This window comes from Solea solea, chromosome 15 (assembly GCF_958295425.1).
Source record: "Solea solea chromosome 15, fSolSol10.1, whole genome shotgun sequence".
NCBI classification, from domain to species: Eukaryota; Metazoa; Chordata; class Actinopteri; order Pleuronectiformes; family Soleidae; genus Solea; species Solea solea.
This window is the reverse complement of record NC_081148.1, coordinates 20,431,134-20,447,530: the sequence shown is the minus strand read 5'-3', so window position 1 is coordinate 20,447,530 and position 16,397 is coordinate 20,431,134. Positions and strand designations below refer to the sequence as shown.

At 38.2% G+C, this 16,397-nt stretch overlaps 1 protein-coding gene and 1 long non-coding RNA gene across 2 annotated transcripts; one reads left to right on the top strand and one right to left on the bottom strand.

Annotated features, from left to right (window-relative positions):
- Positions 1-25: 25 nt before the first annotated feature.
- On the bottom strand, positions 26-5,482 carry cuedc2 (CUE domain containing 2). Its single transcript, XM_058651544.1, has 9 exons — positions 5,336-5,482; positions 4,007-4,108; positions 3,771-3,914; positions 3,464-3,525; positions 2,810-2,946; positions 2,541-2,708; positions 2,381-2,445; positions 2,230-2,290; positions 26-2,137 (listed from the first exon to the last, which is right to left on the bottom strand). The coding sequence occupies exons 2-9, from the start codon at positions 4,078-4,080 to the stop codon at positions 1,991-1,993; spliced, it is 858 nt and encodes a 285-aa protein (XP_058507527.1). The 5' UTR covers positions 4,081-4,108; positions 5,336-5,482; the 3' UTR covers positions 26-1,990.
- LOC131473923 (uncharacterized) lies at positions 4,652-16,097 on the top strand. The gene is made up of 3 exons (XR_009242248.1): positions 4,652-4,885; positions 13,670-13,842; positions 16,023-16,097. It is a non-coding gene; the product is annotated as an uncharacterized LOC131473923 (long non-coding RNA).
- The last annotated feature ends 300 nt before the right edge of the window (positions 16,098-16,397 follow it).

Sequence of the window (16,397 nt, the reverse complement as noted above, 5' to 3'; positions counted from 1 at the left end):
CTTGTAAATGAATCAAAGGATACAATTTTAATGGTCGTCTAAAAAAAATTTGTATTTATTTACTATAAATTGTGCGTGTACAGTTTCTCATTGGATTCGGTGAATCCGTTCCATGCTCTACAGTAATACCATCATACAGTAAATAAAAACAACATTGCTGCTGATAATGACGAGCGTCAATAACAACACGTCTTTGAAACATTTGATTGTGTTAAATCTACACTCAGGAAAAGTATATTATGCCACCAATCAAAAACGACAGCTTACAGTAGCTCAAAATGGACACAGAACAAAAATAGATAAGTTGTATATGTTGGTGGAAAGATAAAGGAGCCAACCATGATATTAACAACAATAAAAAAAAAAAAGGCAGTCACAAAAATGAGCAAAACTCAACACAAATGAGATGAAGAGAGCTGGTGGGCCATTTCAGCAATGTAAATGAGATGTTGCAAATCTAAATGTTGATAACAAAAACAAACGAAATTTAAAAACACATCAACATCAACCAGTAGCACTTGAAATTTAACATGTTGAGTTTGTGCATCCCTTGAGAATTAGATATGCTGTGCTAGAAAATGATGCCATCCTTGATAGTGGTAGTGTTTCCCATTGTCGTGGAGTAACATGAAAGTTGGAGCACCTTTTGTTTAATAACAATTCACTGGTGTCACCCACTAACATTAAGATATTCTCAAGCTGCTCAGGACTAAACTAAATATCTGATTTTTCTGAGAGATATTGCTGTGTCATTTGAATTGCAATTTTTTTTTTAAAGTAAAGATTTAACATTTTCATATAATACATTTAAAACGTGAAATACATTCTAATACAGAGCAAATAACTTTAATATGTGTGAATTCCATTCATATAAACGGCAATTTCACTTTGAAAATAACTGTTTAGCTCTAGTATCAGGTCGTTTCACATTGGGACATATTTATCTTAATTCTCTTCAGTTTTTTTTTTAAATGGAAATGTTTTTAACTTTGCATATTATCCCATACCCTTGCATTGTTAAACTCTTGTGCCTCAGCTGCATTGGACCAAGTTCACTATCCAATGTGGATTTATCTGGAACATTGGCTAAGAGGAAAAAGATTTGTTCAGCACACAATCAGTGTACTGTCCCTTTCCCAAGTGCATCAGGGAACTATGGTGGCCTTTGCATTCTAGAAAGGATGCAATCACTCTTTCATAACTTCCTCCACTCTTTTTTTACCCGTTGCCTTTTTCTTAGTTGGCAAATCACACTGTGGCTGACTCGTCAGTTTCAGCTGCTGCAGAAATATGATTACAAGGCCCTGACCTTAAGTACATGTTCTAAGGCTTTGGAAAAACCAAATTGTTTTTTTATTTAAAAGTGATTATACACCTATATATAAACATACATATGGCTAGAATATACAATATTTGCTATAAAGCCTCCTAAATGTTACACACTGGACCTTTTGGTAAAAATGGCACGAAAAACAGCTGTGACATGTAATGTTCAGAAGGAATTTTACAGCTTCACTCATACGTATGTACAGAAAGTAAAGTAGATTCATCTCTATAACTTCGTGCCATAGTTATGAACCTACACATGTTCTACCCAGTTAAAATACAATACAATACAAAAAGAAAGCAAAAAACTATTACAAATTTGCATTTTACACGGTCAAAAAAGGATGTCAGTGCAACATCAGACCTGCTGAAATGACAAAACACTGATAAATTAGGCCGTAGGACAAACTAGACCACATGTGACGACATCCCAGCCAAATATCACACAAAGTTTTAAGTTAATGAACAGTGATACAACTGGAACACTGTAATATCATGATTTAACCAAGGCATAAAATGGTATGTTTTTTAAAATAAGCCACAAACATTGTCTAATAAATATGTTTCGTGACTTGGGAAAAGAAAAAAAAAGCTAAATTTGCTTATTTGACCAATAATGTAAACAATATTGTCAGTAGCTGCGCTTACAGTGCCGTGCTCGTCATCAATGGAATCTGTACTTTCTTGCAGGCTTGAGGTTGACGTATGTTTTCTTCATGTCCTCCGTCTCGTTTGTCTTCACAAGTTGGTATCTCTCGCCTTTTGTGGTTACGACCTGGCTGCCATGGTAGCGCACTAACTTCTTTGGAGCCTGTGGATTTTACACCACGATTATGTTTTATAGGTGAGTAAGACATTTGATAAAGCTACTCCGTGATTTACAGAGTATAAGCAGAGACTTACATCTTTGGGGGCGACAGGCCGGTGTGTTATTTTGTCCTCTTCACTGTCCACATGCATGTACCTGTGGAGAAGAAAAAAACAAGTCATAAACAATGACACAAAGCAGTGAGGCTTGTTCTGTGCTCCACAGTTTAAAAGCTGTCTTACTCACTTCTCAAGGATGCTTTCTTTAAGTTTATGGTCTGCCTGCGAGGAAATACTTTTCCCATGATTAACCTGAGGCAACAGGACACCATCAAATCAGACTGTAAACACGCACAAGGCTGACATAAAACACACAGTGACAATGATTGTAGGTGTGGCAGACTCACGTTAGCGGAAGTGGAGCTGAGTTGGATATCGCCCTCTATGATAAGGCGCACAGCTTCCTCCATGTCTCCTTTGGCAATAGACAGGGCACTACGAGCCTCAGACAGACTACACTTGGGAAACATCTCTAGCAGGTGTTGCTCCTGGGCTTCCCATTCAGACTCTGGAAGCTTGACATAATATACACATTTTAATTACCTTATATAAACAGCAGGGCACACAACAATTCAAATGGATCAGCTTCAGGAGAATAATGTGCTCAAATAATCACTTTAGCAGTGGCGCCCTCTGTCTGTGATTCTCTGTGTGGTGCTTCTCTTCCTGATGGATGTTCATTTGGCAGGGTGTCGAGGTGTTTCATAGAAAGATCATCTTTCCTTGATTTAGGCACATCACTGTCTTCATTGCCTACAAAGGAAACAAACAAGTTAACATCATCACACATTACTGAACATGTAAATGATAGCCATTTAAATGAGTATCAATGTTACTCAAAGTGAGTTTGTTGACTACAAATGGAGGAATTCCGGAGTTTTATAAATCGCTTGAACTCAATTCTGTTTAAAAAGACTTTGCACCTATTTCAGTGCACAACCTTGTATTATTTGTGATTTTCATATACAAGCCAAGATCTCAGGCAGCACATCTTACGGTATACCATGCGCACAGACTTCTAAACCCAACACCAATCACTTTATAAAGACAGATAGTGTGTGTTCTTCTACACAAAATACAAAAACAAATATCACAGATAAAGGAGCTGGCACTTTGAATTAGCGATGCCATTTAGAGCCAGGGGAACCCTGTACATTCTATATGTTTATTTATTTGCATGCTGACATTTATCCACTGCACCCAAGAGGAGTTGTTGATGGGTAAATGAACAGAACAGGAAACGAATGATTATGAATACAAATGTAGTTACCTGTGGTCCGAGCAGTGGCTAGTTTTGAAGCCAGGCTGAACATCATTTCACAGACTTTTACACTGCAAAATAAAAAAGGTAAAACAATTTTAATTACAACTGACTCATGGATGAAATAAGGGATGCAACAATAGTAAAATAACTTGCCAAAAATGTTGCTAATTGATGGATTATTTTGACAATTTGTTCAGAAATAAAAACAATGTTCAATATATATAAACCAAAGATATTTAGAGAAACTGAATAGCTTTGGTTTGTGGACAAAGCAACACAGATTATCAATCATGAAAACAATGACTAGTATCACCTGTCAATTTCAGCAAAGCCAGGTATGTAAGCTTCTAGCATCTCTGCAAAAACCTCCACATCGAAGTTCTCCTCCACACTATGTGGGGAGCCAAGATCCTCCAGGACTCCAGTGATATACGACAGAAGAACATCATCCAGTGCACTGCAATAAATGACATAAAAGACATTACTGTAAAAATGAGTAACCTGGATTTCTCTTGTAGGGATGCAAAAGAAGCTGGAGGCATTGTTTACCTGAGATCTGCATCAGGAATGTACGTATGAATGAAATCGTGCATCGCACTGTGGATGATTTTGTGAAGGTCCATTGCGTTCTACTGTGCAGTAGAAGAAGTGCTGGGGTTGAGGTACAGAAAACAATGTTATAACAGGTGTGAATCTCAAATGACCAAGCACAACAGCTGTTGCCTAAGCCAGTAGCTCTCAATTTCTGTTCCCCTGGACCCATTACCCTCCCTGCATGTTTTAGATTGTTTTCCCAGCACAACACAAATGAATGCTTCGTCACCAGTGTTTTGCAAAGCTTGTTGATGAGCTGATCCTTTGATTCAGGTGTGTTGGAGCAGGGAAACATCTAAAACATGCAGGGCAGTGTTGTGAAACATTGGTCTAAGCACCACATTTGATAGGTACACCACCAGCTCAGACTGACAGGTATGTCTTCAAAGTATTTCTTACAAAAGCAACAAACAACGTTTTCATTTTCAGGCACTAACCATCATCTTGCAACAAAGACTTCCATGAGATTAATCCAGAGATAATATGATCGACTTTATACCTTTACTTAACACATCGGTTTACATTAAAATGTGCTTACAAACACTCACTGGCCACTTTATTAGGTACAACAGTGGCAGCAAGTAGATGCTAATAATTAAGACAACAGTCGAGACCTGCTGGAGTTCAAACCAACAAGCATCATTATGGACAATAAAAGTGATTTAAGTGACTTTGAATGTGGCACCATGTATGTGCAGCTGATGTTATAACATCAATAAGGACCTACACATATGGAGAAAGTTTCCAGGAGCTTTTTGAATAAATGCCGCGAAGCATTAAGGCAAAAAGGAGGTCTAAACCGGTGTTAACAAGGTGTACCCGCTAAAGTGGTCGGTGAGTGTATAAATACCAAGTAAAACCTCAGACCTCACGTGTAACCGATGCTAATAAACAACGCACTGTATAACGCCTTTGTCGAGTAAGGTAGTAAATCTTGTAGAGAGTAAGACATTGATATTGCTGCGTTGTTTTGCCCAGCGTTAGCATCACAGATCCTCGGCTGTTTTTACAAGCTAATGCTTCATAACTGACGCCACGGTTACGTTGTAAATATTTCTCCACTGCCACCTCAATTGTTCCACACGTTTTCTCAATATATACATTGGAAATTGTCCAAAACGTTAACCTTCACTGAGAAATAGGACTGTACAGTGTAAGCTAACTAGCGCTAGCTGAGTGACTTTATTGTTAGCAGACACTAACGGCTAGCTAATGGCTAACGCTTATATGGCTAACTTCTGTTATTTATATCCGTGCACTTTTAAAGTGCAGTTGCAAACTTACTCTGCGGAAATTATGGCGACATAAAGCTCAACGTTCCCCCCAAATGCTGCAGGGTAAAAGGCTGCTCACTCAGTCGAGCTTTCCATCCGTGCAGCTTGTCGTTGGGCACACAATCCCAAACATTGCTACGTAATTTCCTGGTTATTATTCAACCAGTTTGCTCTACACAATGACTTTTTCATAAATGCTTCTCTCTATACAATATACATACCTCTGTACAAACGTGACAAATTGTTTTTTTGACCATTGCATATCAATGGTCAAAAAAACACACACAATTTATTGTGAATGTTGTGATGAAATGTAAAATGACCCTAATGTCCCACAATGTTGTTTCTGTTGGATTTATGGAAGCTCTGACATTTATTGATACCAAAAACAACATTTAAACCCCTAAACTACCCAAGTGTCTTTTCAGAGAGGAATTATGTATTTTTGTGTTTTATAACCACAGAGCACATTGATTTTGTAAGTTTTACGATCACACTTTTCTCTTCCACTAGATGGCGTACTTGTCTGGTGAATTGTTTTTGGTTTGATTTCCCCCCCCCCCCCCAACAAAGTTCATTAAAAAAGGTCCTATAGTGACCTTTGAATCCATGTCCAATAATAACTTGTACATCATAACAGATTATGTTTTTGCTCTTTTGCTTATCGTTTTGCCATATTTTTTTTTCTCCCAAAAGAAGAAACTGAATCCACTTTAGTGACATTTTGGTGCTGTGACAAACACTGTAGTGATACAATTCCACTGAATTGATTGGTCATTTGATCACAAAGTCTGCCTAATGGTTCTGTGGTATTCATTTGGGCTGAGTACTTAGTATTTTATAATATGAGTCAAAATTATGATTTTTCTGATATTTTACAGACCAAACAACTTACTGAGAAAATGACACCTGTCATTACAGTAACAAAGAAATGGAACAACTGGCAATGTCTAAAAAATCTTCTTCAAACTTAGTTCTTGTTGTATGAACTGTAATTTAAGATGCAGGCACATAGGGTTAGGGTCACAATTGGCTTTACAATGGAAATTATGTTTTTCAAATTTCTTTCATTTTGGTACAACATACACACAGTCTGCACTGGCCATCATTCATTTGGACCGCCTAAATAAAGCTTAATCATAATCATGTCTAATCTTAACCATAATTCAAATCTTAGCCCTAAACTTTATCTCTTCCTCAGAAATGAGGTACTGCCTCATTAGGACCAGGTTTTGGTCTGCATCAGGACTACTGTCGGTGTTTATGCCAAAAAATCTCCTAAAGAGGTAACAAATACAAACACAGACACACTTACTCCTCAGTAATGTAAAGCTTTCTGTGTTTCCTGACTCACTGTCTCCACACAGCTCTGGTCCACACAGAGACAGCAGTCGACTCTCACTGGGACATTATCTTATATCTTTTGCCAGATCCATACATAGTTGATGATGGAGGTGTTATCTGAGGCAGCATCAATGGTGCCATCAGATCCTGTTCTCAGTTGCCTCCGTCTGTGTTGGTATTATAGCAGATATGTACATGTAAATCTTTAATGCCCACTCAATTGTTGTCTTGCTCCCTTGGCAGTATCTCTCGCCGGCTGTAGTATTTCATCAGGAAATATGGTACACGCCGCTGATAAAACAAGCAAGAACAATTCTCAACTTGGCTGAACTCTGTTTCAACCCTGAGCTCATGGTCAGACAGGTGGGGCCGAGGAACCAAGGGAGAGCGAACAAGAGCTACAGCAAATGAGGGCATCATGTTTTTCTCCATGTGTGTTGAACAGTCAGTCCCACAAACTGGGTTTGGACCCACAGATTTTTAGTTGCCAAATATATTTGCAGAATTTTACAATCCTTTTACTTAGGATTTGCATATGTGTTATGTAGCATGTGCATAAAATGAAGAGGTGATCTAATCATCTGACATTTAACTTTTATTAAACCAGGTAAAATAAACCATTTGGATTAAAAATCTCTTTTTCAAATGCGTCCTGGCGAGACAGACAATTAAGCATCCGTATATACTATACAAAAACATAAAATAATCAAAAATATGCAACTTTCAGGATCACAATCTCAATCATAAAACCTCACAGAATAATAAAAACCCCATAAATCATTGAAATGGCTGGTTTACCAATCCAAAACAATATCATGTGTGATGAAAATGGCAGTACAATATGTGTAAAGGTTATAGTTTGCACAAATGTGCTATTGTCATGGTTTATATTGTGAATTGATTTGCAATAGTTTGTCTTTAAAATAATAAAAAAAAGCCTTCGAGCCATATCACTCATACTGGTACACCTGTTCACACAGAGTATTATGTTTTCACTTGTGTTCAAATTATACTTGTGTTTTTTATACACTAAGTACCACCTGAGATAATACTGAGCTCTTGGTAACCATTATCACCAATGTTAAAATACATACATAAATATAAATACATACATAGGCAGAGGAAAGTCAGCTACAGACTTTTCACAGGAGGCAGATTTAGTCCCAATAAGATAATTTGTTCTCCCATCATCCTCCACTTCCTCACATATACTTCACACACTTGTATAGTGAAATTAGATTAAGAGAGCGGGAGATAAGGTGACATTTTTTATTTTTCATTTTCTGTTCAGTCCAGTTAAAATTCCTCAGTGCAACTCCAATCACATACCCTGGTATTTACAGTGAAACAGTATTTCTGATTTTCCTCCGGTACCACCAGGGGAAGCTTGTGTACCACTGGTGCTACACACACCACAGTTTGAGAACCATGGGTTTAAGCCATTAAACCAACCAAACAAGCAAAAATCACAACAATTGTTTTAATCATGTTTTCCCTAAATCAGAATTCAGTGATAAACATGAACTCATACTGACAGACTCAATAAAACTGTAATATGGTTGCATTTTGTTTTCTTTTGAAACCCATGTTTTAACACTAGATGGCATCATTGAGTTATTAGTGACAGCAAGACTTCACTCACTCCTCTGAGAGATTTGGTTTGCCCTCCTGATGAATCAAAACAACAAAGGAAATGTACGATCAAACAAACCTGAAGTATTTATAACACATTTGGTGTGAAAGTTATTAATATTAAGTTCCCTTTCACTCTATAACACCCAAAACACAAGCCGAGAGTCAGGAAATATTGACGCCATCATCAGTGGATAAGTGTTGTTGATGTATTTACTTTTGTCATTTTTCTTTGGTCTGAACATTAGTTTTTCTGATTGGACGTCTCATACCCTTGGAGCAAAGTCATGTGAAATGTGCATGCATACACTCAACTAGTCATCTATTTAACTATGTTTAAGGGTCACTACAGTTTCAGATTATACTAAACTAAAATAAAAACGGAGTGAATCTTACATGTTGCATCAGACGAATCCAACATGCAAACACGGAGAGAGAAACAAAACATTCAGAAACTTTAGAGACAAGTATTACAAACTGCTGCACATGGAAAGGAACGCCTAATGTGTGCTAATGGTGTGTTTACACATTTCTCTTCCTATATGCTGGGGCACAATCAAGCATGTCATGCAACAATGTTGATCAAGGCACATAATGTGGATATTGTACTGGTGGCACAGATTTTCATTTTCACACAGGCAGGGGGTTGGTGGTGTTTGAGTGTGTGTGTGTGTGTGTGAGAGAGAGAGAGAGAGAGAGGTGGTGTCTGTGCAAAAAAAAAAATTAAAATTCTTATCAGAGTTACCAAAACACTGCCAAATTAATTACCCTTTACCTAACTTTTGACAATAATGCTCAGTGCTGTCTGACGGAACAGTTTTATTCTATTAACGTTCGATTTGCAGTTCAGCCAGAGTGACTTCATATTTAGATTTTATTGTATTTTCTTAGTGAATGTGTAGCCCTGCATTCACAATAGAAAGGCCTGCGAGTTATCTGATATTTTTTTTCAGTTTAATCACCTGTGCAGCAGAAATGGGTTCAGCGAGAATTTGTTGAAAATATCGAACAGTTAAACATATCTGTTCCGACGTGGCACAAAAGGTGCTTTTACAGAGTGAATTCAACCTTAGTGCAGTTTAATTAATTGAAACTCTTAACAATATGAGGCCGCCTTCACCTTCGTCACTATCATCACCCACCTTTAATCAAATATCAAACTTACTAATCATTCTTTCTCTTTCTGCTTGGTTTCAAAGCCTTATTGTGTACAGATCATAAATGTTTTCAATTAAATTTTTACCTTTTCACTTTTTGAGAGCTGCAGGCTCAGGAGTCCTGAAGAGACAAGAAGTGAAGGATTAGCTGCGGCTGGTTGTTTGAGGGCGACCTGATCCAGATCTGGGCCTCCTGTGTGGACGAGCCTGCAGTCCCGTCTGCCTCCTTTCCTGTCTCCAGGAAGTGGCCGCTCAGCAGGCTGCCCGTTTGTCCATATAGAGACAGAGCACACGAAAGTACAGGGGTAGAGGGAACATGATTTCCTATATTTGACTCTGATTAAGAGTGAACATTATAGTAGATAATAGATGATAACTTCATGATGTTTTGTTTTGCAGATTAGTGATTGTCATATTTCCAGGTGATGTCAGTTGCCTAGACCTTCATCTCTCTAGTGTTTCAGAGTTTTAAAGGTAAAATGTAGGAATATTTCTTGGTGACATGTTGCAGTTTCCCTTCCAAGTGTGTCGGAGCTCAAAAAGATGCTTAGTTTGTCCATCCTGGCTTAGTGTAAAAACACTCTGTAGTGTCCAGAATTCCATTTTAAAGGCTCATTCTGGGGTAATGAAAAACAATCTTCTGATTTTACACTTATTTAAAAACAATATGTTTATTTTATCTTAAATTTCTGCCAAGCAAATATAATTTCCCCTATGTTTTACAAACTGGACTTTTAAGATTGTTATCAAATGTATTTAAAATGTGAGAAGAGGCTAATGTTGGATAAACAGCAAGTCTGGTCTCAAAAAAAGAAATTAACTTCAGAAATATCCCATGGCAACGTATTAACAGTACAACATTAGTTTCAGGTAAATTGAATAGACAATCGAGCTGAAGCAATTAGTCTATTAATCGATTACTGAATTAACCGTCAACTATTTAGATTTTCACGATTAAAACAAGATTTCTGACTGTCTGACTGACTTTCTAGCTTTTCAAAAGTGAATATATTCTTTTCTTTGCTCCATAATAACAAAGAAATCATTAAAAGTGAATCATTTTGGTTTGCGGACAAAACAAGATATTTGAGAACATCATCATTTCCAGGTTTAACAATCACTGATCAACATTTTTTAACGTTTTCTGATATTTTATGGACCAAGCGATTACTCGATTGATCAAGAAAATAATTGACAGATTAATCGATTATGACATAATTGTTAGTTGCAGCTCTAATAGGCAATGTAATTTAATTTAGTAAAAAACCTGTAAAGCAAACCCTGTAATACACTGTAATCATCTTCCGCAATAATGAACAATTGTACAATACATTATGTAACTTCCTTGCCAAGAGTTAACTGTAAATTATACAGAAAATTAATTATACTGTACAATTAAGTATAATATATTGTGTGTGCAATAAGCCGGGTGATTCCAAACACAAGAAAGTAGTAAATGGGCTGCCCTGCCTTGTCTTGTCCCGTGTGTCTCTGTGCAGCAGTCGATAGGTTAACCTGCCCGTAGCATCCATCTTGTGTGGCCCCCCTCGCATTACCATTGATCTGAGGGAAATAAAGAGCACACGTGTTATTATATACAGCCCAGAAAAACACCCTCTCACAGTGATGGAGTGAACAGGCCAAATGTATGAAATATTGCCCCGCCAACATATTCTGTCTTCCTGTCAATAGTGCAGCCTTTGCCCACAACCTGGATCGATAGCAACTTATCTTTTCATGATAACACATAACAATGTTGTCTGTTGTCTTTTTCTGATATTGAGGTTCTAATTCTGCCCCCCCCCCGCACACCTTTTTAAACCCCCCATACACTAACGTCTCTCATTTTCCTTGTTTGTTTCCTGCGGAAGTGATATTGGCGTGGGCCCGCCAGTCTGCGACATGGCAGTTACAAATTTACATGTTGGTTTTCTGGACGTTTCTCTGAAGCTTTTGGGGGTCTCTCATGTGTGAGACTGCTCAGCGGAGAGAAGACACCCCTCTGTAAAAACATCTGTTGTGGAAATGGCTGTCAGACTCCCTTTTGTGGGCTCCCCCTCTTCTCTGCACGGAGAGACTGTCATTTGTTGTGATCATTTATGTGGGTGAAAGAATAATGATTTCAAAAAAAGAAAAGGAAACCTGGAGATGCAGCTTTGCAGCTTTTACAGTGCGACTGCAATGTTGTTTATTTTCTTAAAGGAAGGAGACGTTTCTCTCTCTGACATGGTGCCATCATGGTCTGCACATTGAGGCATGACATGGAGCTGAAAAGTAAATAAGAACTCACAGTGAGTGATATGACAAAGTAAAGTTTTTAATTAAATACATATGTAGCAGTTCAGCAGTAGAATACGATAACATATGATTCATTTATGCTTATCCAATTGTCTTTTTAGACATGTCATACAAGTACATTTGACTCTTTTGGGATTTAGGTTGTTTTTTCCCATTACTATGTTAAAACATATGTTAATAGAGTGCCTTATATCCTGTTTTACAGCACCTTTACCTATAGGCACTCTGATGTAAAAGATTTACTGTTCATTTTCACCAACTACACACATCTGTTTTAAATCTGATTGAATTTGGGAAAATTGGAAATAGGTCACGGTTCAGAGTTCTTGTCTCGTTTTTAGAAACGGAAATAAAATAAAAGCGGTCTATTTTGTTACACAATTATCCCTACTCCCATTTTGTTTCTTTTAAAAATGAATCATAACTATGGCTATTTGTTGTCTTCTTAGCCCATAAGAAGACAACAAATTACATTTTGTAAAGCCTGAAGACAAGATGTAAACACAGACCGCCAGGTTATCCATATAGAGTTGCTTAATATTTCTGCTGCAATTTACCAAGGATGCACCTGTGGCACTGATCTGTGGCATGTGAGCACTAAGGGTTAAACCTTTAAACTTACAGCAGCAACTCTTTGATACAATTGTAAGATATTTTGCATTTTTTTCTTCAATATTTTTAGATTTTACGATCATATTTTACATTGTGGTCATTCAGCCTTTACATCTCTTTTATCTGTGTCTTTTACTTGATTTAACTATGAACAAAGGTTACCCCTTTGATGATTTATTGAGTATAAATGAAAGTTGTATGTATGTTTGTATGTACTGTATGTGCAGATTTGGAAAAAGTTTTTTTAAATCATTTATAAAGATTTAATTGCTGAAAATATGGTGTTTTATGCAATTCTATTTGTATAAAACACCAATAAAAATAATAGTATTGAATATAAAAGGAACTGGTGTAAACAAGTGTAAGCATAAATGATTGGTCTAAAAAGAAATTGTTTCATGAGAAATATTTTGAACACAAATGTGACTTTTCCCTTCAAAATAATGGCCCAGGGTGCGATGATGATGATGATGATGCAGTTGTTGTCCACCTACACAGGAAGTATTTTTAAAGCGCCTGTCTGCCACAAAGCATGTCCTCTCTGCCATTTGTCTCAGTCTAGCAGCTCTTTCACCTGGAAATCCTTCAAAACCAAGTTAGTTATTCTTAAAGTTGAATTCAGGCACATGGAATCAACTTTGAGTCATTTTAGGGCCCAAATAATACAAGATAATTACTGCAGTAATAAATCACTGGCGTCAATTTGGAAATCAGTGTCAGCCCAGTGTGACAGTAAAGTCATACAGGCAGGTTTGGACTATATTCAGGTCTGGTACACAAGCAAAAAAAACCTGAATCGACTATTCCTCCACTCAACGCTGTTTGACAAGAACAACAACAAAACACTTGTGGATGGACGTGCTATTTCCTCTCAGTCCCGAGAGCTTTTTCTCAGCTGTTTTGAAGCACAAAATGAATATGTGTCCATGTTCGACAGGAGGAATTTTCACACTGAAGGCAGACTCTGACTGGGGTTTTAACTGTAAATACTGATGTCATGTCAGCTAAGGATACATTCTTATTTACAGTTTTTCTATCCCCCCCCCCCCCCCCCCCCCATAAATATCTATAACTACTTGTATACTTGTATTCTTGCTTGCTTCATAAAGTAATCTGGACATGGAGCATAAAAAGGTGTAAAATGAATCCAAATTGAAATGACCCAGTGGGATCCCGGCACAAATCAATGGGACGCCTGTTTGTGATGATTTTCTCCTGCAGAACAGGTGAGTGTTTGAGCAGAGTGACACCTCATAAACTAACTGATAACCTGTCCCTGTGTCTTCTTATCTGTCTTCCAGACAATCTCTGGTCCCTGAGCGCGTTGTCGTTTCCCCTCGGGCCCGTTATCAGATCCCCTCTGTAGGCTCCCAGCAGCTGCAGTTATTGTGGAAGACTCTGGTTTTATGGCCTCATGATGTCTGCGACAACACCGGCTTTTATGACTGAGTACATGCTCTCCTGTGGTCGTTGGGTGAGTAGTTTCTTCTTCTTCTTTTTTGTTTGCTTTGCTTTGAAAGTGTATCCTGCGTTGTTTAGGTTACTTTTCATTGTCACATAAGAGCCAATAAAAAAAAAACTATTAAGAAACAATATTTTTAGCCCACAAGTGAAGAAAAAAAATCAGTTCCTATCAAATTTCCAGCAGCTGAGTGTGATTTTAATAGAAAATCTGGAAAGTGTGAAGATAGAAGGGACGAGGAAATGAAAAGCCTTTAGAATTTATGGATGAATTTAATGCTGATGCTATTTTCAAATATGATATCGTTAATCATCTTTTTCCAATCATGTCGCAGCACTGATCGGTCCCTCGCTCTATCTGTGAGAAACATGTTATCTCCCTCTGCCATTCATGTACACATTTATTGGATTCCAAGTCTCAGGGATCAATCTTTTGGCCACCAGAGGAGCATAACTAATGGCAACATTAGAATGGCTTTGTGAGAGGGACTGGCCGGATGCGGGTTAACCAAGCAGGAAATAATCTAGGATTTTATATCCTGCATGAGTGGCCGTAGGATATGCTGAGAATAAATTAATCCCCCCCAAAAATTTTAGCAGTGATGTTATCTTTTGAAAGAAACTGTTGGTGGGTTGGGCCGTTTATTTGGCTGATTATTTTTCCTGGGTGGGAGAAAAGGAGGTGTTGTTGCTCCCTGCATGCACATGTGGAATTTCTTGGCAGATAATGACCGTCATCCTAATGCTCAGCCAGGGTCAGAATATCTATTCTGCCTCTGACCGCAGGTCTAGACGTCCTTCCTTTGGAAAACCAGTTCCTATTTTCCTGTTGTGCCAAAACAAGGATTTTATAAAACGGGTGACATCGCCACACAAGCTGTCTGCCGAATCCCCCTTAATTAACGTGACGTTTAAAGCCTTCCTCAGACACTAATAAACCCCCTCTCCATTAAGATCCTCCTAATTACTGTGTGCAAAGGAAAGGGGGAAACACACAGACAGACAGTGCGGAGGTAAGCCTGCTGGCATTTGGCCCCATAAGCTGAGCGCCACACAAAAGAAAATGTCCCCTGGGTTACTCATCCTACCAGACAGATCCCTCTTTTTTTTTTCACCCCCCCCCCCCCTCCTGTTTTCTTCTTTATGAATGAAAGTATATGACATGTGTGGCTGAGAGTGTCCATTCATGGAGCCGGTGGAATGTGTGAATACAGCATGAATGAGGCATGAATCAGAGCCACCTGATTAGTCATTAAAGAGTCTTTTGACATTACCATTGTTTAAATGTGCATGGTGGAAGTGAGAGTGCTGTCATCTGCAGCCCCACTGTTCACTCATGTGAGGCTGATTAGGAAAGAAAGATATTCAGTGTAAACTGACGACTGCAGGCGTCGATTTGTGTTTTATTTTTCTATTCAGAATGCGTCCGTCAAACATCTTTCTTGATATTAGCGAACCAATGAAAACACATTTTGGAATGTGAGTGTGAATGAAGGCTCTCTCTGCCGTGATAGTTTGAAGTGACGTGGACAAGTGAATCTCCTATTGTTACTCGCTGAGGCCACAAGTACAAGAGTGCGTGGACAGTCACTACAGCTCCAGTGGCAGAGGCCTGCCCGGAGAGGTTAAACGTGTTGTGTTCGCGTCCCGGCCGGCAGATTAATGACATTAACAAAGTTTCCATTAGTCGTCCAACTGGGGGAGACATGGGCGTCCATGCGGAAAGCCACATGACTGAGCCAGAGATAAGAGAAAATGAAATACGTCTTCACGGAGACCGGAGGGCCCAGGAAGTGCCACTCCAAATTAGCCGCAGGCCCAGTTTGTTGTTACTTCATTAACCCAACAGCCCCGGGAAAAATAAAAAGAGGGGTCACAACCCATAGCAACAGGGAGGCCTGGAAACTTGCAAAGGGATGCTCCTTCCCACTTTGGCTGGATGAAACTTTCTGAACAATAAAGGCTTTTTGAATGAGAGTCATCATTTAAAGGACATTCCAGGAAATCTCTATTGTTTTGTCATCGTGTTTTACCTCAAAAAAAGTTCTGTTTAAATTATTTAAACATTAGTTCATAGTAAGTTGTATTAGCTAATAATTTAAGCTATTTAGACACATGTATAAATGTCTTGCCGGTTAATTACAGTCCACTGTATTCTGATTTTCATGTATTTTTTTATATTTTTATTTTCAGCACTCGTCCTTCTGGCATCCTTACAAATTATGACAAAAAGAGATGAACCTGCAGGTCAGTCTCACACAGTCTGCCGTCACTTTTTATAAAATTTAAAATATAATTTTTTCTAAAACCACTGAAAATTAAATAAAAGTACAAGAGTATGTTAAAAAAGTCAGTTTTTGTTTAGGATAGACACAACTTGCTAATTCAGACAAGTTTTGCAATTATGAACCGTACATCACATTTAATCAAACACATATTCATCATCATCTTCCAACAAATGACAGTTGAAAAGGATACTTTGTGCTCTGGACAACATTCGGTGGAGAGCTTCAAAGCAGGAGCGAGTCGTATAATGCGGCCCTTGTTGTTGTAAGACGATGCCGAGCA